Source organism: Oncorhynchus gorbuscha, linkage group LG08 (assembly GCF_021184085.1).
Source record: "Oncorhynchus gorbuscha isolate QuinsamMale2020 ecotype Even-year linkage group LG08, OgorEven_v1.0, whole genome shotgun sequence".
Lineage (NCBI taxonomy): Eukaryota > Metazoa > Chordata > Actinopteri > Salmoniformes > Salmonidae > Oncorhynchus > Oncorhynchus gorbuscha.
Genome location: NC_060180.1, coordinates 45518796 through 45544313, shown reverse-complemented (window position 1 = coordinate 45544313; position 25518 = coordinate 45518796). Strand labels below are relative to the sequence as shown.

General features: G+C 42.9%; 1 protein-coding gene across 4 annotated transcripts in view; it reads left to right on the top strand.

Moving 5' to 3' along the window:
- The first annotated feature begins 355 nt into the window (after positions 1-355).
- The window catches only part of LOC124041722 (matrix metalloproteinase-16-like), a 53574-nt gene continuing 28411 nt past the window's right edge, over positions 356-25518 (top strand). The window contains exons 1-7 of one of the 4 annotated variants that reach the window (XM_046359639.1): positions 356-792; positions 2313-2461; positions 3012-3026; positions 6677-6793; positions 8843-9009; positions 9126-9263; positions 24079-24240. In XM_046359639.1, the coding sequence (XP_046215595.1) occupies positions 664-792; positions 2313-2461; positions 3012-3026; positions 6677-6793; positions 8843-9009; positions 9126-9263; positions 24079-24240 (877 nt within the window). In that variant the 5' untranslated portion in view covers positions 356-663. Of the gene's footprint in view, positions 793-2312; positions 2462-3011; positions 3027-6676; positions 6794-8842; positions 9010-9125; positions 9264-24078; positions 24256-25518 lie in introns of all 4 variants that reach the window. The other 3 variants (XM_046359637.1, XM_046359641.1, XM_046359640.1) reach the window with 3 other exon arrangements.

Below are 25518 nucleotides of genomic sequence, written 5' to 3'. Positions count from 1 at the left end.
ATTTTTAAATTACAGGCAATTTGCTTTAAAACTGCAACATTTTCTCCCAGACTCGTGGAAAAATGTGTAGAATAGCAGGAAATTGGCTCAGGGATTAACATTGTGTTAATATTAAGATACATATTTTTGGGGAAAAAAAAGTTGAGATTGTCCTGTCTTTCAAGGATCCCTCTAAAACGGCGACATTTTGGCAAAATGTGTAAAATAGCATGAGATAAACTATAAAACCGCCGTGGGCGTACATCACGTTGCGTTTGGAAGCAAGGAGTTTGGGTAGCCAGGCAAACATTACATGACGCTGGTCTTTACGCCTTCATGGGGTGTGTTGCGCTGCTGGAAACATCAAAGCGCAGGCGTAGACTCTGGAGGTATGATTACTGTACATGGCCATCGATGCCGCTGGATAAACCAAACCAGCGATGTAAATAACAGCGACGGAGGCGGTGGATCTAACATGCCTAATTCTATCACAGCTTGACATGAGAAAATAATACATGGCATCTGGGTTTATCCCCTTGGCAAAACCACCGCGGCCGTCCTTTTATGCGCGTCTCCGAATTTGGCTTTGACAGCTCACCGGATGTTTTTCTTAATTTGACGCACGAACCTAATCACACGACGGGCGGTTTTATCTAATAACCCACTTGGGAAAAACGGGTCATTATGACCTTAGTATCCTCATCTAAAAGAAAACCATTGGATTGTTTTTCCGCAGCAGCGTTCTGCTTGCATTTCTTGCTGTGGATTGTATGCGCTGTGTCCAGAGAAGAGCATCATCAGTTCAGCGTTGAGGTAAGATAAATGGCCTGCTAGTGCTTCGCGGCTGCTCATCATAAATTACTGTGCACTCTCCTCTGCTCCGGTGGCAGCGCTTTGCGCGGAAAACAACATTAACTGTAGACGAGGGTTGTTATTTGTCTGCTACATCATCACTGAAGTCTGGTGGATGGCATGGCAAATGTATCTGATTCGGATGGATGTTTCAAGACGCGCGGAACATCGAAATTATTATGCGTTCTATTCTTTTTATTTTTACAATCACAAAAACAACATCGGATGCTGTTGGCATTGTTTTGAACGAGATGGTCCAGCGCCCTTCCGCTCAGTCAGCTCGTGAGCTGACACCGTCTGTAGTATTTGTTATCATACATCTGTAAATATATATGTAGTATACTGTATATACTAGTATTCTATAAATGACCTACGCAACTGGGTGGGTTTATGGTTGTGCAGATTAAGATGTGATCCAAGTTACGTAATAGGATAGATCGGGTTGAATATATTGTACCATATTAATTGCTTCTGTCATATTATCTGTATAGGCCTAGTCTACTGTAGGCTATTCTCTCTCATCCCTCAAGTCAAATGACACTGTTAAATGCCACGTTCTGGCATCGGATCCTCATTCATTCCTTTGTGCTGTGAACCAGAACCTGGGCCTTAGCTGTACACAGACAAAACAAACAAGCAAACAAACAAACAATTGGCTACATCTGATTGAGGGTTGGTGGAAAGATGGACAAACAACAACAAGGCATTTGGCTCAGTGAGCAGCGGAGAGCAAGCGATAGAGATACAGGGATAGAGGGAGGGATGAGGGAGAGACAGATGAAGGATTAGCGGGAGCGTCTCATAGGCTAGGTAATGATGGCGATTGCGCGGCGGCAGCAGTTGGTTGGCAGTGTGGACAGATGTGGCGGAGCGTGGCTGCCTGCCTAGCCGCCACCTCATGGCTCTTGGCTACGGTAAACGGGGGATTGGGTCTGACAATGACCCCTGGACGACACTGAATCTCTGCTTTACTCAGGAGTGCAGTGGTGGCAGTGTCACTCTGTGTGGGTGGCAGCTTTGACCAGTGGTGGTTAGAGGTAGAAACACCGAGTGAATGTTATTGGGAACTGATTCGGGTAACTGGGCATAGCCATGTGGGTTACAATGTTCAGCCTTGAATACTGGACTTCGGTCCATCCTAATATGCAGAAGATCTGAACCTGAACCAGGCATTTTCCCTGTCAGTGTCACTGTGTGTGGGGTGGAAGCTTTGAGCGGTGGTGGTGATAGACAGTCCTGAGTGTTCCTGTAACTCTGGAAGGCATGGAGGTATATTGTAGCCCGTAGGACGTGGCTTACAGGCTACACTTCCATCCCGAGTTATGAACCTGGACTGTTCGATCAGTTTGACTCACACTCGAGACGTTATGAACAAGGACAGACCTGCGTCCGTTTCACGCTGTCATTTATAACTCACGGAACAACAAAGTAATAGCAGCATTTGTCATGACTCTCTCTCCCTCTCTCTCTCTCTCCTGTAGGGATGGCTACAGAAGTACGGCTACCTGCCCCACACAGACCCCAGAATGGCTGTCCTGCGCTCAGCCCAGACCATGCAGCAAGCCATAGCAGCAATGCAGCGCGTCTACGGCCTCAATGTCACAGGGACACTGGATGAGAGGACCACATAGTGAGTAGATACACGCACACTTACACTCACTCACACACTCACACACTCACACACACACTCTCTCTCTCTCTCTCTCTCTCTCTCTCTCTCTCTCTCTCTCTCTCTCTCTCTCTCTCTCTCTCTCTCTCTCTCTCTCTCTCTCTCTCTCTCTCTCTCTCTCTCTCTCTCTCTCTCTCTCTCTCACACACACACACACACACACACACACACACACACACACACACACACACACACACACACACACACACACACACACACACACACACACACACACACACACACACACACACACACACACACACACACACACACACACACACACACACACACACATATACACATACACACACACACATACACATACACATACACACAGAGAATGGCACTGATGTATCAGTGAAAATAGGAACACAAAAAACAAAAATGTAATTATCACCAATGATAAATGTATGTAGCCTACATGGACTTATTATCTCCAGCATCTCTAACTAGCAGCCCATTGAGATCATAACACTTTTCATTCTTCTCTTTCTTGCTTAAATTGATGAAGTGATATCACACTAAGGTGAGTCTCTATCTTTTACATATTATCTCTGAGCACAGTATTCCATATGTGTTACATGGGTTTGAATGTAACTAGATCAGTCATTGAAGCTCTAACCTGGCCAACACAGTCTCACCACTTTTTCTCAGAATGGAAAGAACCATTTCAGTCAACTCGATGTCACATTTTTATGGTCATATATTTACTTTGTTTTGTACTATAATATTTGTTTCGCTCCCAGAAGCAATATACGGTGCTTTCGGAAAGTATTCAGACCCCTTGACTTTTTCCACGTTTTGTTACGTTACAGCCTTATTCTAAAATTGATATAAGAAAACATTTTCCTCAGCAATCTACACATAATACCCCATAATGTGTGAGAGCGAAATTACAAGATTATGTTATTATGCTGTTATTGCATCAAAATGTTGTTTTATGGAATAGGTTCTTAGAACACTGTCATCTGTGTGTGTTCTTCTGAGTTGGGCATTTGGGGCTTAATGCTGACAGTGGATTAACGATGCATTTGGAGATAAAATCTAAAGAAAGCATTCCATAGCATGAGTTAGTGTTTGTGTTCTGGGAGGTCCCAGGGTGGAGATGGCTCGGGTATGGATAATTATGAGAGGAACCTTGTTTTGGGGGTCAGACCCTGGTTTTCACACAATGAGAACAGTCTATACAGCAGATAATGTCTGCTGTGAATTATTAATTTATTTCATATAAAATCCTAACAAATCCTAACCCATTTCACACATCTGTTGTTTGTCATGAACATTCAGGAGGATGTACTTTGTTATAAAATGCTGTGGCTCAAATCTGCTCGTTGGGCTCTCAACGAATCATCTAAGGGTGGTTCGTCGACCAGCTTTATTATTGCAAAAATGAATCAATGTTATTAATACTTTTTGAATAAAGTAAAATCCTGATTGTTGATTGATATTGTCTATCCTCATTATTGATTCGAATTTCCACGACAAATGACAAGGTGAAAACTAAAAAAAAAACATTTTTGCAAAGGTATAAAAATACCTTATTTACATAAGTATTCAGACCCTGTCTGAACCACCAAGTCTCTTCCTAGAACTGGCCCCCCGGCCAAACTGAGCAATCGGCGGTGAAGGGCCTTGGTCAGGGAGGTGGCCAAGAACCCAATGGTCACTCTGACAGAGCTCTAGAGTTCCTCTGTGAAGATGGGAGAGCCTTCCAGACAACCATCTCTGCAGCACTCCACCAATCAGGCCTTTACGGTAGAGTGGCCAGACGGAAGCCACTCTTCAGTAAAAGGCACATGACAGCCAGCTTGGAGTTTGTCAAGAGGCACCATGAGAAACAAGATTCTCTGGTCTGATGAAACCAAGATTGAACTCTTTGGCCTGAATGCCAAGTGTCACGTCTGGAGGAAACCTGGCACCATCTCTACGGTGAAGCATGGTGGTGGCAAGATCATGCTGTGGGGATGTTTTTCAACAGTAGAGACTGGGAGACTAATCATGTTTGAGTGAAAGATGAACGGAAAGTACAGAGAGATCCTTGATGAAAACCTGCTCCAGAGTGCTCAGGACCTCAGACTGGGTTAAAGGTGCACCTTCCAACAGGACAATGACCCTAAGTACACAGCCAAGACGACGCAGGAGTGGCTTCAGGAGAAGTCTCTGAATGTCCTTGAATGGCCCAGCCAGAGCCTGGACTTGAACCGGATCGATACATCTCTGGAGAGACATGAAAATATCTGTGCAGCAACACTCCCCATCCAACCTGATAGAGCTTGAGAGGATCTGCAGAGAAGAATGGGAGAAACTCACCAACATTGTAATTGTTAATTTTTAAAAATGTAACCTTTATTTAGCTAGGCAAGTCAGTTAAGAACAAATTCTTATTTACAATGATGGCCTACCCCGGCCAAACCCGGACAAGGCTGGGCCAATTGTGTGCCGCCCTATGGAACTCCCCAATCACGGCTGGATGTGATACAGCCTGGATACAGGTGTGCCAAGCTTGTAGCACCATAACCAAGAAGACTCAAGGCTGTAATCGCCGCCAAAGGTGCTTCAACAAAGTACTGAATAAAGGGTGTGAATACTTGTGTAAATGTAATATTTCCTTTTAAAAATAAAATAAATGATCAAACATTTCTAAAAAACTGTTTTTGCTTTGTCATTATGGGGTATTGTGTGTAGATTGATGTAGGAAAAAAACAATTTCATACATTTTAGAATTAAGAATTAACAAAATGTGAGAAAAGTCAAGGGGTCTGAATACTTTCCGATTGACTGTATTTGAATAACTTTTTTTGTCACACCATCTCTGTGTAGTCTTGCAGTTACTGTTTTAAGGCTTATGATGATGTTTTTAGTTTGGGTTGATGTTTAAGGCCAGTGTTAGTAGGATTATTAGGGGATGTAAGAGGAAACTCTACAACGAGAGCACAAAACATTAGGAACTTTTCATGACACAGACTGACCAAGACTGACCAAGTGAATCCAGGTGAAAGTTATGAGCCCTTATTGATGTAACTTGTTCAATCCAGTTCAATCAGTGTAGATGAAGGGGAGGAGACAGGTTAAAGAAGGATTTTTATGCTTTGAGACAATTGAGACATGGATTGTGTATGTGTGCCATTCAGAAGGTGAATCGGCAAGAAAAATGTTTAAGTGCCTTTGAACAGGTATTGTAGTAGGTGTCAGGCACACCGGTTAGAGTGTGTGAAGAACTGCAACGCTGCTGGGTTTTTCACGCTCAACAGTTTCCCGTGTGTATCAAGAATGGTCCACCACCCATAGGACAATGCTTTCAACAACTTGTAGAGTCCATGCTCCGACGAATACAGGCTGTTCTGAGGGCAAAAGGGAGTGCAACTCAATATTAGGAAGGTGTTCCTAATGTTTTGTACACTCAGTGTATATTATAGTGGGAAGTACTAGTCCCATTGTCCACTTCACTGCAGTATGTAAGACCGTGTGTTTGGTATTCTAGTTCAGAGTAGTTCTTGATGTGGCATCAGATATAACCAGTCAAACATCCTGTAGGTTGACTACATGACTAAAAGTATGTGGTCACTTGCTCGTCGAAACATCTCATTCCAAAATCATGGGCATTAATATGGAGTTGGTCCCCCCTTTGTTGCTACAATGGCCTCCAATCTTACGGGAAGTATTTCCACTAGGGGACTTGCTTCCATTCAGCCACAAGAGCATTAGTGAGGTCGGGCACTGATGTTGGGCGATAAGACCTGGCTCGCCGTGGGCGTTCCAATTCATCCCAAAGGTTTTCGATGGGTTTGAGGTCAGGGCTCTGTGTAGGCCAGGCAAGTTCTTTCACAACGATCTCGACAAACCATTTCTGTATGGACCTCGCTTTGTGCATGGGGACATTGTCATGCTGAAACAGGAAAGGGCCTTCCACAAAAGTTGGAAGCACAGAATTGTCTAGAATGTCATTGTATTATTATTATTATTAGTGTTAAGATTTCCCTTCACTGGAACTAGCGGGCCTAGCCCGAATCATGCAAAACAACCCCAGACCATTATTCCTCCTCCACCAAACTTTACAGTTGGCACTAAGTATTGGGGCAATTAGTGTTCTCCTGGAATCCGCCAAACCCAAACTGTTGTCCTCCTCTTCCCTCCATTGTCCTCTTCTTCGACTTCCACTACTTCCTTTGTTCTTAGTTGGATGAAGAGACCAAGGTGTGGAAATCCAGACAAACTAAAGGGCATTTCAAGGTCGCGGAAGCGGAGGTACGCACTGACGGGGCAGAAGTGGCAGCGAACACACATCACTTACAGGTGAGAAATGTAGGCCGGCACATGCACGCACATACGCATCACCTACAGGTGAGAGACTCATTCCAGCAGCCTTGATGGTTACCATGACAACCAGCAGTTAGTCAATTTAGCTAAGGGTTATTATAGGGTTCTGTGTTTGTCAGTGTAGTTATTAATTTGTGCTCTCTCTACACACGCACACACACGCACACATGCACACACACAAACCCACACCCACCCACCCATACGCACACACACCCACACAGCCACCCACACGCGCACACACATGCACGCACACACACTCACTCACTCACACACACACACACACGCACGCACGCACGCACGCACGCACGCACGCACGCACGCACGCACGCACGCACGCACACACACACACACACACACACACACACACACACACACACACACACACACACACACACACACACACACACACACACACACACACACACACACATTGATATAAATAGAGGTAGAGTTGTTTGTGTGTGAAGTCAAGTCAGAGGACAGAATAAAGTGATGTAATGGTTTTCAACTTTCTTCTTCTTTGCATTCCATTGCATTCCTTTGCAGTTATCTTTCATTACTCCTTTTAAGAGTACCAGAAGACAAACTGCCAAATTTTAATAGCAAGGACTATCGAGGACGAGGACAACTTTTACTTCGTCCATTTCTCTCCAAATACCTCTATGTAAATCATCCAATAATCGCAACAAAAATATTCAAATTCCCCATCTTATCACGCGTGATTAAGTTTCCACTGTTAATGGGGTCTGAGAGAGCGGGATAAGGGGTGCTGCTCGGCGCTGTGGGAAATTGACAGGTTACAGCCGTAATAGACGATAACACTGTCAATTTATTTAAATCCTTCCTTCCTTCCTGCATGTGAATTGATGAGGCACCTCTTCTAATGGAATGTCAGTCAGCCTGGCTGTCGCTGCTGACTGCACTCTCTACATGAAAATGAGTTGGGGAGAGAAAACGGGGAAGAAAATTCCTCTCGTTCTCTCTCTCTCTCTCTCTCTCTCTCTCTCTCTCTCTCTCTCTCTCTCTCTCTCTCTCTCTCTCTCTCTCTCTCTCTCTCTCTCTCTCTCTCTCTCTCTCTCTCTCTCTCTCTCTCTCTCTCTGTGTCTGCAAGCGACTGATAACGACAGCTGTGTTAAAAGTGCAGTGAAAGCTGCCGGGTTTGTTGGAATAGTTTAACACTGAAACTTTTTCGAGCGTCTCGTCAACCATTTTAGAGAATATTCTCCCCAAGCAATAGTGGGAGGGGGGTTCAGATTTGGACTTACAGTATATGATATGTGGTGCTGTATGTGACGCTGTAGCTATCTGTTTCTTTCTTTATTTAAAATGCTCTGTTTGCGGGGCTGCCTTGTGTTAAAGCTTTGTTGTAGGCTCCCTTCCTGCAATTTAATGACCAAATCACCCTCTAGTGGCCTCATGGGTGGAATGTTATTCATATATTTTTGAATGTCATAATTAATCAACATTCTTTTTTTTAAATGCTGAAAATTCAGTGTTTCTATGTCAAATGGTTTGTTATGTTTTAGTGTTCTGTGATGTATATAAAGTGTAATATTGGGATGTAAACTCAACATTTAATACATATCTAACATGGTACAGGTGTCTTATTTTTTTAAAGCCCATAAGCATGTGTGTGAGGTGCATACTTTTGTTTCAAAGTAGATTTGTTTAAGACTGCGACCTTGATTTAGCCCACTGCAGTAACAATTATGAATGCATGTGTGTATAATAGTTCCGGTTAGATCAGAATAGGAGTTAGAAAGATTTAAGGAGTAAAATATTGTATTTATATTACTGTCAATGTCTTGTAAAAAAAATGGCTGGTAAAATGTTGCTCTCATCTAGCTGGTGGTACCATCCAACCTCCCAATAACCCCCCACCCAGGATGGATCACACAATCTGTTTTCCACTTTTATCATATCCCCTATCCCTTTCTCTCCTAACATCAGGTCTTTATTGTAAAACATGTTGTCATGTAAAGAAGAATATGTTCTTAATTGACTCACCCTCTCTTCCTCCCTCAGCATAAAGAACGTCACGCCCAAAGTGGGCTCCAGGGAGACCCACGATGCCATCCGGCGTGCGTTTGACGTGTGGCAGGGGGTGACGCCGCTTCACTTTGAGGCCGTCCCTTACAGCGCCCTGGAGAGCGGCAGGCGTGATGTGGACATCACCATCATCTTCGCCTCAGGTGAGAATTGTATTGAATGGTGCCTGGGAGAGGAAAACTGAAACTATGTCAATGTCGGCCTAATCCCGTTCTCCCCATGTAAACTTTGAAGTTAAATTAAATTGATCTCACCTCAGGTTTCCATGGCGACAGCTCACCCTTCGACGGTGAGGGCGGGTTCCTAGCTCACGCCTACTTTCCGGGCCCTGGGATCGGAGGGGACACCCACTTCGACTCAGACGAACCCTGGACCCTGGGGAACCCCAACCACGATGGTGAGAGATGGAAAGAGGGAGAGGGAGAGAAAGGGGGAAGGAGAAAGAGGGAGTGGAGAGGGGGTGGGGAGGTTCAGAGAGAAAGATTAAAGGAATATAGTTGTGAGAGAATCATATCAAAGACTAACAAGTCCAAAAATGGATACAGTCCAGTGATGTGCGGTGAGGTCGGTGGCTGGGTAGGCACTGGCTATTATCAATGCCAGATTTACTCACAAATAGACATCGATGAAGCCCAAATTCTCCATATAACAGATAGCTCCAAGAACCAGTGACATAAGCTATTAACCGAAATGAACAAAAAATATCACCAAATGTAAATACCAATGTAGCTAAGATACACAAGCGATAGCCTCCTATGGCAGCATATTTCATATAATCCAACAAAATGACACACTGTTCAACTCAGCCGTAGGCCGATGTAGCGTCCACAGTTACTGATGTCACTAAAATACCAATGTATGGACACATTTAATCCGAATAATTTGCAACACACACACACACACATAATACTATTATTAGGTGAAATATTATTACACACTAATACTGTATATAATAAATAAGGTGTTAACAAAATGTCCATATCAACAATCGAAATGACTGAAAAGTGTCTCATCAAAACGGAATTCTAGCTTGGTAAATCAAATGCATCAAAGGGATGTTGTCCGTTAATCAAAACCATAAACAAGCTAGACACCTTTAGGAAGTGAAATACATATTAAAGCCACTAAAGTATAGACAATGGTGAAAATGAGGAAGTAAGCTACAAAGGAAAATATTTTATATTAAAGGTATCTGAGGCTGTGGCCAGGATTCAGCACTGCTGAATGGACAGCGCCTTGTAGGCAACTAATGTGATAGCCTACAGGTGAACTCCTTTGTGCTGAATGGTAAGCAGCATTATTCTCATGTTCAGTCAACAGTAACCTAACTGGGGGGGGGGTGCATTTGACCTACCTTGGCTTGGAAATTAAGTCCATTCGTGTGTCCGTCAGGGTGAACCTCTCCATGGTAGTGTTGTGGAAGTCTTATTCATTCCTATTGAGTTTGAAAGTCAAAGTGAGTCCTTCCACTGTTTTGAAAATGATTTTACACTCTGGGCTGCATTTCACTGACTGTGAGATCACCAAGTTTAACAGTGAATAAATGGAACTTCGGGCACTTTTTCTCTCATCTTGGCCTGCACCCCATTAAGCTGGGATGCCATCACTGAGGACCCATTGTATGTTTGAGCTAACCAGCTTTTCAACTCAGTTGTACGTCCCCAACACTCCCAATACATAACCCGCCCGCCAAGGCCGCAGCTCGTTTTCCATCACTCACTAGTGCAGAATGATTAACCAAAATTTTGACCGATGCACCATTTCTCTGGAGAGAAATCAAATCATTCACGTGAGAAATAAAGTCAAGAACTATGTGGGACGCTGGGATGAATGGAATTGGAGTTTTCATGAAGCAAATATTCAACCTAGTTCAGCGCATAAACATGGTAATGAACTACAATGACCATAATCCATTGTGCCTGTTCTTTCTGGCTCAGACAGAGATAGATACACTTTTACACCTGCTACATTAGGTTAGATACACACAGACCACATAGACCACATGAAAGAGGAATGTACACAACAGTGACGAGAGGGATAGAGACAGTTTGTGAAAGTATGCCTTATCTACTTTGAAGAGCTAGTAAAATGATTTAGTCAAACAGCTCTGCAATCTACTTAGGCAGGTTAGCCTAGATAAATAGGATGACTGAAGACAGTACAGTATAAGGAGGACAGAGATAATGTTAGATGGTCTGGCTGGCTGGCTGCTATTGCTACTGAAATCATTTCTATGGGTGTTTACTAGAAGATACTGAACCTACCTTTACAGTTGTTTACACTGAGCTGCACTGGGGTCGGAACACAATCATGGTTACTTTAAGACACTGTGGAGCCAGCACGATATATGGGTCGGAAAATGTACCTCAATGTAGGGGTGTGATATGCCACTGTACTCCAAATTGTACCTTTATCCACACTGATACATTAAGAAGATTGAAATAATAATAATAACAAAGAAGCTAATTGGCTGAGAATGACATTCCAAAATGGCTGCTGTGGCTACTGCTAGCTAGCATAAGGACGAAAATGGTAGTTTTCCGAACTAATAATCGAGCTGAAACCGAAACGACCTCGAAAAAGCACTAATCGCTAGGCACTATCCCTCACATCATTCAATTCCCAAAACGCCTCCTTGATTTCGCTTTTAGCCACATAATGAAAAATCACAGAGGTCTGGGCTTTGTTTGTAACATCTGTGGTTTCATCTACTTCTACTGCAACAAATGGGGCTACATTAATCTCATCTTCAATGTCCTTTCGAATCATATCAAAAACTGCTTCAATCAAATCATTCTGTATTCTGTTTGATAACCGAAAACACAGTGGAAGTTTTTTTTAGCAAGCTTGTACTCAAATCAAATCAAATTTTACAACAGGTGTAGACCTTACAGTGAAATGCTTACTTACAAGCCCATATCCAACAATGCAGTTTTACGAAAAATATGTGTTAAGTATTACAAGAAATAAAAGTAACAAATAATCAAAGAGCAGCAATAAAATAACAATAGCGAGGCTATATACAGGGGGTACCGGTACAGAGTCAATGTGCGGGGGCACCGGTTAGTCGAGGTAATTGAGGTAATATGTACATACATGTATGTAGAGGTAAATTGACTATGCATAGATAATAAACAGAGAATAGCAGCAGTGTAAAAGAGGAGCCTTATGGCTTGGGGGTAGAAGCTGTTGAGAAGCCTTTTGGACCTAGACTTGGCGCTACGGTAATGCTTGTCGTGTGGTAACAGAGAGAACAGTCTATGACTAGGTTGGCTGGAGTCTTTGACAATTTTTCGAGCCTTCCTCTGACACCGCCTGGTATAGAGGTCATGGATGACAGGAAGCTTGGCCCCAGTGATGTACTTGGCCGTAAGCACTACCCTCTGTAGTGCCTTGCGGTCGGAGGCCGAGCAGTTGCCATACCAGGCAGTGATGCAACCAGTCAGGATGCTCTCGATGGTGCAGCTGTAGAACGTTTTGAGGATCTGAGGACCCATGCCAAATCTTTTCAGTCTCCCAAGGGGGAATAGGTTTTGTCATGCCCTCTTCACGACTGCCTCGGTGTGTTTGGACCATGATAGTTTGTTGGTGATGTGAACACCAAGGAACTTGAAGCTCTCCACGACAGCCACGTCGATGAGAATGGGGGTGTGCTCGGTCGTCCTTTTCCTGTAGTCCATAATCATCTCCTTTGTCTTGATCATATTGTGGGAGAGGTTGTCCTGGCACCACACGGCCAGGTCTTTGACCTCCTCCCTATATGTGATCAGGCACTGTTGTATCATCAGCAATCTTAATGATGGTGTTGGAGTCGTGCCTGGCCATGCAGTCATGAGTGAACAGGGAGTACAGGAGGGGACTGAGCATGCACATCTGAGGGGCCCCTGTGTTGAGGATCAGCGTGGCAAATGTGTTGTTACCTACCCTTACCACCTGGGGACGGCCCGTCAGGAAGTCCAGGATCCAGTTGCAGAGGGAGGTTTAAATCCCAGGTTCCTTAGCTTAGTGATGAGCTTTGAGGGCACTATGGTGTTGAACGCTGAGCTTTATTCAATGAAAAGCATTCTCACATAGGTATTCCTTTTGTACAGGTGGGAAAGGGCAGTGTGGAGTGCAATTTTGTTTTTTTGTTTTTGCTTGTCAGCCGGAATCAGGAGCATAGAATTATGGTCAGATTTGCCAAATGGAGGGCGAGGGAGAGGCTTTGTACGTGTGTCTGTGTGTGGAGTAAAGGTGGTCTATAGTTTTTTCCCCTCTGGTTGCACATTTAACATGCTGGTAGAAATGAGGTAAAACAGATTTAAGTTTCCCGGCCAATAGGAGCGCCGCCTCTGGATGAGCGGCTTATAGCCGTATACAGCTCATTGAGTGCGGTCTTAAAATATAATAATATATGCCATTTAGCAGACGCTTTCATCCAAAGCGACTTACAGTCATGTGTGCATACATTCTACGTATGGGTGGTCCCGGGGATCAAACCCACTACCCTGGCGTTACAAGCGCCATGCTCTACCAACTGAGCTACAGAAGGACCGGTCTTAGTGCCAGCATCGGTTTGTGGTGGTAAATAGACAGCTACGAAGAACATAGATGAAAACTCTCTTGGTAAATAGTGTGGTCTACAGCTTATCATGAGATACTCTACCTCAGGCGAGCAAAACCTTGAGACTTCCTTAGATATCGTGCACCAGCTGTTGTTTACAAATATACATAGACCGGCACCCCTTGTCTTTACCAGAGGCTACTGTTCTTTCCTGCTGATACAGTGTATAACCTGCCAGCTGTATGTTATTCATGTTGTCGTTCAGTCACGACTCGGTGAAACATAAGATATTACAGTTTTGAATGTCCCATTGGTAGGATATACATGCTTGTAGTTCGTCTATTTTATTACCCAATGATTGCATGTTGGCTAATAGGACCGAAGGTAAAGGCAAAATACACACTCGTGGTCGGACCTTCGTCCTCGATATCTCCGTCTCTTTCTCCTGGGAATGACGGAGATGAGGGCCTTCTCGGGTGTCTGGAGTAAATCCCTCTCTTCCAACTCATTGAAAAAAAAAAATCTTTCAATACAAGGTGAGTAAATGTTGTCCTGATTTCTTGAAGCTCTTTTCGGTCAGAAGAGATTGTGGTAGAAACATTATGTGCAAAATAAGTTACAAATAACGGGAGAAAACACACACAATAGCACAATTGGTTAGGAGACTGTAAAATGGCATCCATTCTCTCCGGCGCCATCATTACTGCAAAATGTTAACTCTTGTTTCCCTAGGTAGCATGTTGCTCTAATAAGGTCCTTCAAAATCTCACAGTTTTCCTTAACCTTAGCATTGTGGATTGTCACTTGTTGTTTTTGCCCATCATTTAACGCCAGATCGATCAAGTGTTCTCAAAAGTTTTTAGGGTGATCTGGTGTTGAATGTGCAGACTTTTCGTGTTTGTTGAGGGCATTGGCCAGGTTGTTGAGATTGCAGTAGCATGCCTTCCACCCAAATGTTGTCCCCGGTTGAGAAGAGCAGGCAGGAGAAAGAGTACAGGCAGCTTCTAGTAGCGCAGTCACACAGCCACTCTTTTATTTCACACCACTTTTGTTTAAACGGTCGTATGATTTTCTGTCCCTTCCTCTGATGAAATTCAGTAAGTGCAGGTGTTGGTCTCCCTCTCTGAATTTTATCAAGTTTTCTTTGGAAATATAAGTCTTTTCATAGTTCATAGAGACATTATTGCATGGAACTCCCTTCGATTTCATATTGCTCAAATGAACAGCAAACCTGGTTGAAAAAATGTTATAAACAACACACGGCACAACTCCTCTCCCCTTTTTCGCCTCAATATTTTGTGTGTACTGTATGTATTGATATATAGTTATGAGTGACATTTTTAAATGTATAGTATGTAGTTCTGTCCTTGAGTTGGTCTTGTCTGTATTAATGTTTGGCGTGGACGCCAGGAAGAGTAGCTGCTACTTTCGCAACAGCTAATGGGGATCCTAATAAAATACCTAGTACATACAGTAACTTTGATTTTTTTTAAAAAGTACAATAGTGTCCATTTCGTCATGTTGTTTTTGCTAGCAAGCTTCGTTCAGTTTAAGGGATGCACGCGTCAACATTATGTAGACATGCCCAAATGTGCAGAGCTTTCCCACAAAACATGTTTAGGCAACATGCAAAATATGAAATCCACTCAATGCAACACTCATCAACGTTTCTGCACATTTTGGGATTTTGAGCTTAAAAACCGCCAGAGTCACAGAGAAAAGACATTTGATAAAAATGAAATAAAAATAGAATGACCATTTTGTATATAATTGTATTTTTTATTAGGCTTTTCATAACAGCTTTAATTTTATTAGACTGCCTATCCTGACTGCACGTCACTGATACAGTCTGCATTTCAACAGGCTGCATTGTATTGCACCACACCCTGCTGTAATCAGATATAAACCCTCACATTTTTATTCTGTTATGCTCAGGGAGTGTATTGTACTGTAGCTGCAGGGCAGGGTGGAGTGGGGATCCAGCCTGCAGCCCTAGAGAGCTGCAGCTTGAAGAGGGTAATCAGATCCCTCTCTCAGCCCTGTCAGCCTCCATCCATCCACCGTCAGGCAGCACTTTACTTTAATTACCCTGCTGCCAGCCTGCTCTGCTCTGGCTGCCGTTAGTACTGCCTGCGGAACAGCACATCTAGAGGGCTGTCAGGCAGCATTAACTGGCACAACACTGCCACTTAGATAGGCAGTCCCCTCCTAGGCCGCCTGCCTGTCAGTGTGCAAAGGGCAATAGCAGCCAATGTTTTGTTTGTTTCTTGGTTCAGCTTTTTGTCCTGTAGCCCCCTATCACTTCTCCTCAGTTGCTTCTTGTTATTATCTCTGATTCAGATTTCTCTCTACATCTTGTTTAAAATCATGGCTACCCATACAGAATAAACTCTGGTTCAATCCTTTGCCTCAGCTTGTGTGTGTAAATCAATGACTGTAAAACAGAGCTGCCAACTAAGGGTTTAGCTGCATGTTAAGAATTGGTTAATGGGTTTTCACAGTGGTGTATGTAATCGTGAATGTTGTATGTTGATGTGTGCTAATGGTGGCCTGGTCTGTCCCTTGGGTATTATTATGGGCTGTAGTTAATGGAGGAGGATGAGGCCATGTCTTGTGGTGGCTAGTTCTGTAGGAGAGATGGAGTGGGTTGGGGGTGAAATGGGAGGAGGCAGAGTGTATGCCTGTAGGGTTGCTTATTTTACCCCCGAAAAATGCTTAATACAAATCATTTATCTTATTTCAATATATTTTTCTAGATATGTTATCTTAATCAGACGATTAGTGAAATATCTTGAAATAAGACTAATTACTTATATTAAGCCTTTTTTTGTTGTTGATTAAAATAAGCAAAATGATCTGTTTATGAAGTTACATAAATTAGCTTGGTAAAAAATATATAATTATCACTCAATATAAGATATTTAGTATTGCTTAAATTTCCGTTGTTGCCATGTTGTTCTGTAGCTATGATAGATGGAGTGTGTGGGGGGGGGTTAGGGTGGCTCGTTGTTTAGATAGGATAGATAGAGGGAGAGAGTGAGAGAGAACAGAACAGAACATTGTACAAATGGCAGCAACATGCTGAATTGTCTGTACAACTTACATTTTAATATTCAAATTGGCAATACAAACTAAAATACAATAAACAACAGTTATAGGCAAAAAAAGAATGTTCATCATCAACTGATCAGCAGGCGAATCATGGCTGGGATGGCGCTGCAACAGAAATGCTCAGTCCTGCAGTGGATCAGTTCCAGTTTAGCTGAGGAGCGGGTCTGGTATGACTACTTCTCCAGGTCAACCAGTTCTTCTGGTATCTAATAAATTAAGGTCATCCAAAAACTGCAGTTTGCCTGGGTGCACTGTTGATATATTCAATAACAATCAGCGGGCCTAGCAGAGTTCACTGAGGTACAGTAGGCCACAAGATATACTGACACTGTCCGACAGCACACCATGATACCTCACCACCTGGTGTCTATTCGAGAGGAAGTTGCCTATCCATCTGGCGGGTGATGGGCTAAGCCCAAGCTTACCCCTCCCTCAACGTCAACAAAACAATGGAGATGATTGTGGTTTTCAGGAAACAGCAGAGGGAGAACCCCCCTATCAACATCGACGGGACCGCAGTGGAGAAGTGGAACGTTTTAAGTTCCTCGGCGTACACATCACGGACAAACTGAAATGGTCCACTCACACAAACAGTACCGCAACAGCACCTCTTCAACCTCAGGAGGCTGAAGAAATTTGGCTTGTCACCTAAAACCCTCACAAACTTTTACAGATGCACAATTGAGAGCCACCTGTCGGGCTGCATCACCGCATGGTGCGACAACTGCACCACCCACAACCGCAAGGCTCTCCAGAGGGTGGTGCAGTCTGCACAACGCATCACAAGGGGGTAAACTACCTGCCCTCCAGGACCCCTACAGCACCCGATGTCACAGGAAGGAAAAAAAGATCATCAAGGACAATAACCATTCAAGCCACTGCCTGTTCACCCCACTACCATCCAGAAGTCGAGGTCAGTACAGCTGCATCAAAGAGACTGAATCAAAGAGACTGAAAAACAGCTTCTATCTCAAGGCACTCAGACTGTTAAATAGCCATCACTAACACAGAGAGGATGCTGCCTACATACAGACTTGAAATCATTGGCCACTTTAATAAATGGATCACTCGTCACTTTAATAATGGCACTTTAATAATGTTTACATATACTGCATTATTAATCTCATTTTACATTTTTTATTTTACCTATGTTTAACCAGGTAGGCAAGTTGAGAACAAGTTCTCATTTACAACTGCGACCTGGCCAAGATAAAGCAAAGCAGTTCGACACATACAACAACACAGAGTTACACATGGAGTAAAACAATCATACAGTCAAAAATACAGTACAGTCTATATACAATGTGAGCAATTGAGGTGAGATAAGGGAGGTAAAAGGCAATAAAAAAGGCCATGGTGGTGAAGTAAATACAATATAGCAATTAAAAGTAAAAGCACTGGAATTGTACATTTACAGTAGGTGAATGTGCAAAGTAGAAATAATGGGGTGCAAGGGAGCAAAATAAACAAATACAGTAGGGAATAAGGTAATTGTTTGGGCTATTTATAGATGAGCTATGTACAGGTGCAGTGATCTGTGAGCTGCTCTGACAGCTGGTGCTTAAAGCTGGTGAGGGAGATAAGTGTACACTACTGTTCAAAAGTTTGGGGTCACTTAGAAAAGCACGTTTTTTTGTCCATTAAAATAACATAAAATTGATCAGAAATAGAGTGTAGACATTGTTAATGTTGTAAATGACTATTGTAGCTGGAAAAAGCAGCTTTTTTATGGGATATCTACATAGGCGTACAGAGGCCCATTATCAGCAGCCATCACTCCTGTGTTTCAATGGCACGTTGTGTTAGCTAATCCAAGTTTATCATTTTAAAAGGCTAATTGATCATTAGAAAACCCTTTTGCAATGATGTTAGCACAGCTGAAAACTGTGAATTGAACATCCTTGGTGATCTCTACTGCCTCTGATCTGGTGTACTCACAAAACACAAATGCTTTATTTGTGTTGGAGTGTTGGAGGTAGCCCCTGGAAATGTGTTGGAGTGTTGGAGGTAGCCCCTGGAAATGGTGCCATCTGGTTTTCTTAATATGAGGAATTTGAAATGAGTTATACTTTTAGTTTTGATATTTAAGTATATTTTAGCAAATACATTTACTTTTGATACTTAAGTATATTTCAAACCAAATACTTTTAGACTTTTACACAAGTAGTATTTTACTGGGTAACTTTCACTTTAGTCATGTTCTATTAAGGTATCTTTACTTTGGGTACTTTTTCCAGCACTGGTTGGCAGTGCCCACTAATTGGTCACACCTGAGTGCGTGTTGATGCCGTGCCATAATAAAAAATAAAAAAATGTATCTATAGCATTAGTATAGCATTAGCATTAGTACCAGTCTCTTTAGCTAACATTCCACTCCTTGCCACTCCTTGTCATTGCCACAGAGACCGACCCTTTCGGTAATCTTCAAATATGAACATTCTATCATTAATGAGCTCGAGGAAATCAGAGGATTTGATCCTGATTCGATAACCGTCACAGCTATACTCCAATCACAATGTTTATGCAAATTAGATTGATAGGAAAACTTAATTCCTTGAATTTGATTGCAAACATTTTAGCATTGGGCATTCTGAGGTAATACATTTCATTGCAAACATAAACACAGGGCGTGGGGAGAACAGAGGATCTCCGTTTATTGCATTTTTACCACCAGCCAATGTGATCGTATCGCACCAGAGAAGCTCTAACCATTCAATCTTCCCCGCCAGTTTAGTGTGAACGCTGAAGCTTCTTTTATATCCATCATACAATAATAACCTTGCTTCCTGAATATACAGTTGAAGTCGGAAGTTTGCATACACATAGGTTGGAGACGACAACCACTCCACACATTTCTTGTTAACAAACTATAGTTTTGGCAAGTCGGTTAGGACATCTACTTTGTGCTTGACATAAGTAATTTTTCCAATAATTGGTTACAGACAGATTATTTCACTTATAGTTCATTGTATCACAATTCCAGTGTGTCAGAAGTTTACATACACTAAGTTGACTGTGCCTTTAAACAGCTTGGAAAATTCCAGAAAATTCTGTCATTAGAAGCTTCTGATAGGCTAATTGACATAATTTGAGTAAATTGGAGGAGTACCTGTGGATGTATTTCAAGTCCTACCTTCAAACTCAGTGCCTCTTTGCTTGACATCATGGAAAAATCAAAAGAAATCAGCCAAGACCTCAGAAAACAAATTGTAGACCTCCACAAGTCTGGTTCATCCTTGGGAGCAATTTCCAAATGCTTGAAGGTACCATGTTCATCTGTACAAACAATATACGCAAGTATAAACCCAATGGGACCATGGAGCCGTCATAACGCGTTCTGTCTCCTGGAGATGGACATACTTTGGTGTGAAAAGTTCAGTCAATCCCAGAACAACAGCAAAGGACCTTGTGAAGATGCTGAAGGAAACAGGTACAAAAGTATCTATATCCACAGTAAAATTAGTCCTATATCGATATAACCTGAAAGTCCGCTCAGCAAGGAAGAAGCCACTGCTCCAAAACCGCAATAAAAAAGCCAGACTACGGTTTGCAACTGCACATGGGGACAATGATCGTACTTTTTGGAGAAATGTCCTCTGGTCTGATGAAACAAAAATAGAACTGTTTGGCCATAATGACCATCATTATGTTTGGAGCCAAATCATTGCAAGCCGAAGAACACCATCCCAATCGTGAAGCACGGGGTTGGCAGCATCATGTTGTGGGGGTGCTTTGCTGCAGGAGGGACTGGTGCACTTCACAAAATAGATGGCAACATGAGGTAGGAAACTTATGTGGATCTATTGAAGCAATATCTCAAGACATCAGTCAAGAAGTTAAAGCTTGGTCGCAAATGGTTCTTCCAAATGGACATTGACCCCAAGAATAATTCCAAAGTTGTGGCAAAATGGCTTAAGGACAAAGAAGTCAAGGTATTGGAGTGGCCATCACATAGCTCTGACCTCAATCCCATAGAACATTTTTGGGCAGAACTGGAAAAGTGTTTAATGCATTTACCAGGTGTACCTTGTTATTTGAGCCAATCAGTTGTGTTGTGACAAGGTAGTGTCACGTTGGCATAAATGGTCAGGAGACAGGCGCAGAAATGCGTAATAGGTTTTTTTCTCCCCCAAATTACAGCATTCCGTGTAAAAACACGGGGACGAAGACCAAACAAACAAGTGTTAGAAAAGACAGTGTTGAAACCCAAACAGAAGAGTGAGGAGTACCTCTAATAAATAAACGGGACGAGACCCGAACATACACAAGCGCACAATGATTATTACACGGGACGAGACCCTTAATCATCTACGCAATACAAGTGGCATAAAAGCCAAAGCAACGCAGCACAGGTGCTCACACGACCAACGGACATTGTAACAATAATCGACAGGATAATGGTGAACAAAGCGCACAATTATACAATACTAATCACTGGAAATAGGGACCAGGTATGCGTCATGACAGTTCCGGAGGGATTCGTGACATGAAGGGGTGGTGTACAGAAGATAGCCCTATTTGGTAAAAGACCAAGTCCATATTATGGCAAGAACATCTCAAATAACCAAAGATAAATTACAGTCCATCATTACTTTAAGACATGAAGGTCAGTCAATCCGGAGAATTTCAAGAACTTTCTTCAAGTGCAGTCGCAAAAACCAACAAGCGCTATGATGAAACTGGCTCTCATGAGCTCACGAGGACCGCCACAGGAAAGGACGACCCAGTGTTACCTCTGCTGCAGAGGATAAGTTCATTAGAGTTACCAGCCTCAGAAACTGCAACCAAAATAAATGCTTCACAGAGTTCAAGTAACAGACACATCAACTGTTCAGATGAGACTGTGTGAATCAGGACTTCCTGGTTGAATTGCTGCAAAAAACCCATCGAAGAAGGAGAGTGGTGCCGCTCTAGCAGGTGGGGGAGGGGCCATACTGTGAACGAGTGAAACAGGGAGAAGGGAGGAAAGAGATGAGTGACAGCAACCAACCAACCAAGCCGACTCGCGCTATAGTAGATTAATAGCTTCCATAGTTAGGTTATTTATCCTCAAATGTGATAAATAACGGCAGGGTAGCCTAGTGGTTAGTGTTGGACTAGTAACCGAAAGGTTGCAAGTTCGAATCCCCGAGCTGACAAGGTACAAATCTGTCGTTCTGCCCCTGAACAAGGCAGTTAACCCACCGTTCCTAGGCCGTCATTGAAAATAAGAATTTGTTCTTAACTGACTTGCCTAGTTAAATAAAGGTTAAAAAATAAAAATAAAGTGGTACCTGTCTTGACTGCATCAAACCGGGAGAAGGCTAATTGACGCTGCTGTGCATGAGTTCTCATCCTACAGCTACAAATAACAACAACTCCGTTCAGAATATTAGCTAAATAGCAGGCTAGTTGTTGGCTTTTGGTGGTTGTAGCCTATCCTTCTCCTTAATTCCATCTTCCGTTGATTAAATATCCTAACTATTTCCACACGGAGGCAATTGCCTATTGTCACTTGTAATGACTTGTGATTGGCCAACAACAAGCTACACGCGTCACGCTCCACTCTTGTATAGAGCGAGTGCTACAGAATAAATTTGAGCATTTCTCTCTCTCTACTGCAGCAGTTGCGTTCGGATCTGTACGGGCCCTTCCGGACAAGTCAGTTAAAATTACACATACTCCAGATCCATGACGAGTAACGTGGACTCAAGCACCTGTGTGTGTGTGTGTGTGTGTGTGTGTGTGTGTGTGTGTGTGTGTGTGTGTGTGTGTGTGTGTGTGTGTGTGTGTGTGTGTGTGTGTGTGTGCGTGCGTGCGTGCGTGCGTGCGTGTGTGTGTGTGTGCGTGCGTGCGTGCACCAGTGTGTTGTGTAACAGGACATGAATGTTCCAATGCCTTGGGCAGGGACACTCTTTTCTCTGTAAGCTATGGCTCCCTATAGACACATAATATGCCCTTCACGTTTCCCAGCCTTAATAGCCTCATTCTAACCTTGCCGTTCATAATAGAGTTGAATCCCCAGGTGAAAAACACGAAACCGTATGAATTATAGCCCTATAGTAAATGTCAGCAGTGTGATTAACATGTTGATATACTTCTGTAGAATTCAACTGGATATGAGCCAGTTTTGTAGGTGTGTGTGTGTATCGTAGCTAGCACATAACGTTCTGAGAACCATATGTTTCAAAGAGCTTGGTGAGAATTTGGTTGTCCTATGGTTATTTTGCATGCAACTTTCCCACAAAGTTCTGAGAATGGTGCAGGATACCCAGCTTTTACATTTCTTTTTCAGTTTCTCAGGTGGGAATGTCAATATTTTCAACATAATGTTTTTGACAGGTTTCCTCACGGTTCAATTTAAAGTCATGCTCTCAGAACATTCAGAGAACGTTAAGAAACTACATTCTTCTGTGGGAATTTCAGTACTTCAGAAGAATGTTTTCTGCATAGTTCTATTTAATGTCATGTTCATTAAACTGTCTACTCCCCTTCAGTGCTCAGTTTGCACCGGGGCCTCCGTCTCCTCTTTCTATTCTGGTTAGAGGCAGTTTGCACTGTTCTGTGAAGGAAGTAGTACACAGCGTTGTACGAGATCTTCAGTTTCTTGGCAATGTCTTGCATGGAATAGCCTTCAATTCTCAGAACAGAAATAGACTTATGCGTTTCAGAAGAAAGTCTTTGTTTCTGGCCATTTTGAGCCTGTAATCGAACCCCAAAATGCTGATGCTCCAGATACTCAACTAGTCTAAAGAAGGACAATTGTATTGCTTCTTTAATCAGAACAACCGTTTTCAGCTGTGCTAACATAATTGCAAAATGGTTTTCTAATGATCAATTAGCCTTTCAAAATGATAAACTTGGATTAGCTAAAACAACGTGCCATTGGAACACAGGAGGGATGGTTGCTGATAATGGGCCTCTACATGCAGGTGAAAGAGGACTAAAACAGAGTCTTTAATCCAGTAAAGAAATACAATCAAAAAAAAACACAACTTTCACTCGAAATATCCCAGACAGACTCAGACACCTGCTCACCACGCAGCATTTAAAAAACACAAAGGAAGAAATCTAAATGATTGATTAGGGGAATAGGAACAGCTGGGAGCAGGAACGGAACGATAGAGAGAAGAGAGAGCGAGAGAGTGAGAGAGGGAGGGGGAGAGAGAGGGATAGAAAGAGGGAAAGAACCTAATAAGACCAGCAGAGGGAAACGAATAGAATGGGAAGCACAGGGACAAGACAAGATAATAAATGACAAAACATGACAGTAGATATCCCATTAAAAAAAATCTGCCGTTTCCAGCTACAATGGTCATTTACAACATTAACAATGTCTACACTGTATTTCTGATCAATTTGATGTTATTTTAATGGACAAAAAAAATGATTTTCTTTCAAAATCAAGGACATTTCTAAGTGACCCCAAACTTTTGAACGGTAGTGTACATTCCCACAACTTCTAAGGAACCAAATGTGCTAGCTGGGGTCTGTGTGTGTGCATGTGTGTGTGTAGTCACACTACGTGTGTGTTTCTGTGTGTGTGATTCTAATCCCTAGTCTCTCTTTCCCTTCCCAGGTAATGACCTGTTCCTGGTGGCAGTCCATGAGCTGGGCCACGCCCTGGGTCTGGAACACTCCAATGACCCCACAGCCATCATGGCTCCATTCTACCAGTACATGGACACAGAGAACTTCAAACTTCCTCACGACGACCTTCAGGGCATCCAGAAAATCTATGGTACTGTACCAACAGGTAACTGCCAAATTATAGGAAACACCAAAATAAAGTGTCTTAATAGGGAGTTGGGCCAACCACCACGAGCCACCAGAACAGCTTCAATGCACCTTGGCATAGATTCTACAAGTGTCTGAAACTCTACTGGAGGAATGCGACACGATTCTTCCACAACAAATTCCACAATTCAGTGTTTTGTTGATGGTGGTGGAAAACATAACGTTATGACTATAACTACTGTTCCCTGAATGAGGGCAACAAGGTACACCATATTATGGGGAGTCACACTCTTGCGACTTCAGTTGAAGGATCTACAATCACATCTTCCACAGGTGATAAGCATGCGGCTCGGATTCACTCCTTCAATTTAATACCACTCTTAACCGAGCCCAGGAATGGATGGTGCGTTTCCCTCCTTCAGGGAACTGTCATGTTTTGTCTTAGATTGTCTTGTCATTTTGCTTTTCCCTCTGTTAATTTTCCCCCTGCTGGTCTTTTTAGGTTCGTTCCCCTTTTTCTCTCTCCCTTCCTCTCTCTCTTCTCTCTATCGTTCCGTTCCTGCTCCCAGCTGTTCCTATTCCCCTAATCAATCATTTAGTCTTCCCACACCTGTTCCTTATCTTTTCCCCTGATTAGAGTCCCTATTTCTTCCCTTGTTTTCCGTTCCTGTCCTGTCGGATCCTTGTCTATTGTTCACCGTGCTGTGTCTGTGTATCGCCCTGTCGTGTCGTGTTTCCCTCAGATGCTGCGTGGAGAGCAGGTGTCTGAGTCTGCTAGGTTCAAGTGCCTTCCCGAGGCAACCTGCAGTTCTTGATCGAGTCTCCAGTCTGTTCTCGTCATTACGAGTGGAATTATGTCTTATGTTTGTAGAATTACTTTACTGGATTAAAGACTCTGTTTTCGCCAAGTCGCTTTTGGGTCCTCATTCACCTGCATGACAGGAACAGTAGTTATAGTCATAACGTTACATTCCCTTTCAGTCAGTCAACTTCGGTACAACATACAATGGGGAAATGTAATCACGCCCCAAGCTGACCCCAACGGATAGTAAATGAAACAGCCCATGGCAAACCACCCAGACCTGATCTCACCAGATGCGTCAGTCTGGGTATTGCACACACAACGTGTTGGCTAGTAACTTTCCCCTGTCCCAGCCATAAGTACTCTGTGTACTATACTGGGAGCAGTGACATCCAAGCAATAAAACCTCACAAAAGTGTGTGGTGATGCCCAACTCACCGCAGCACAAATATCTCCTATAGTCAACCCTTTAAACAACGC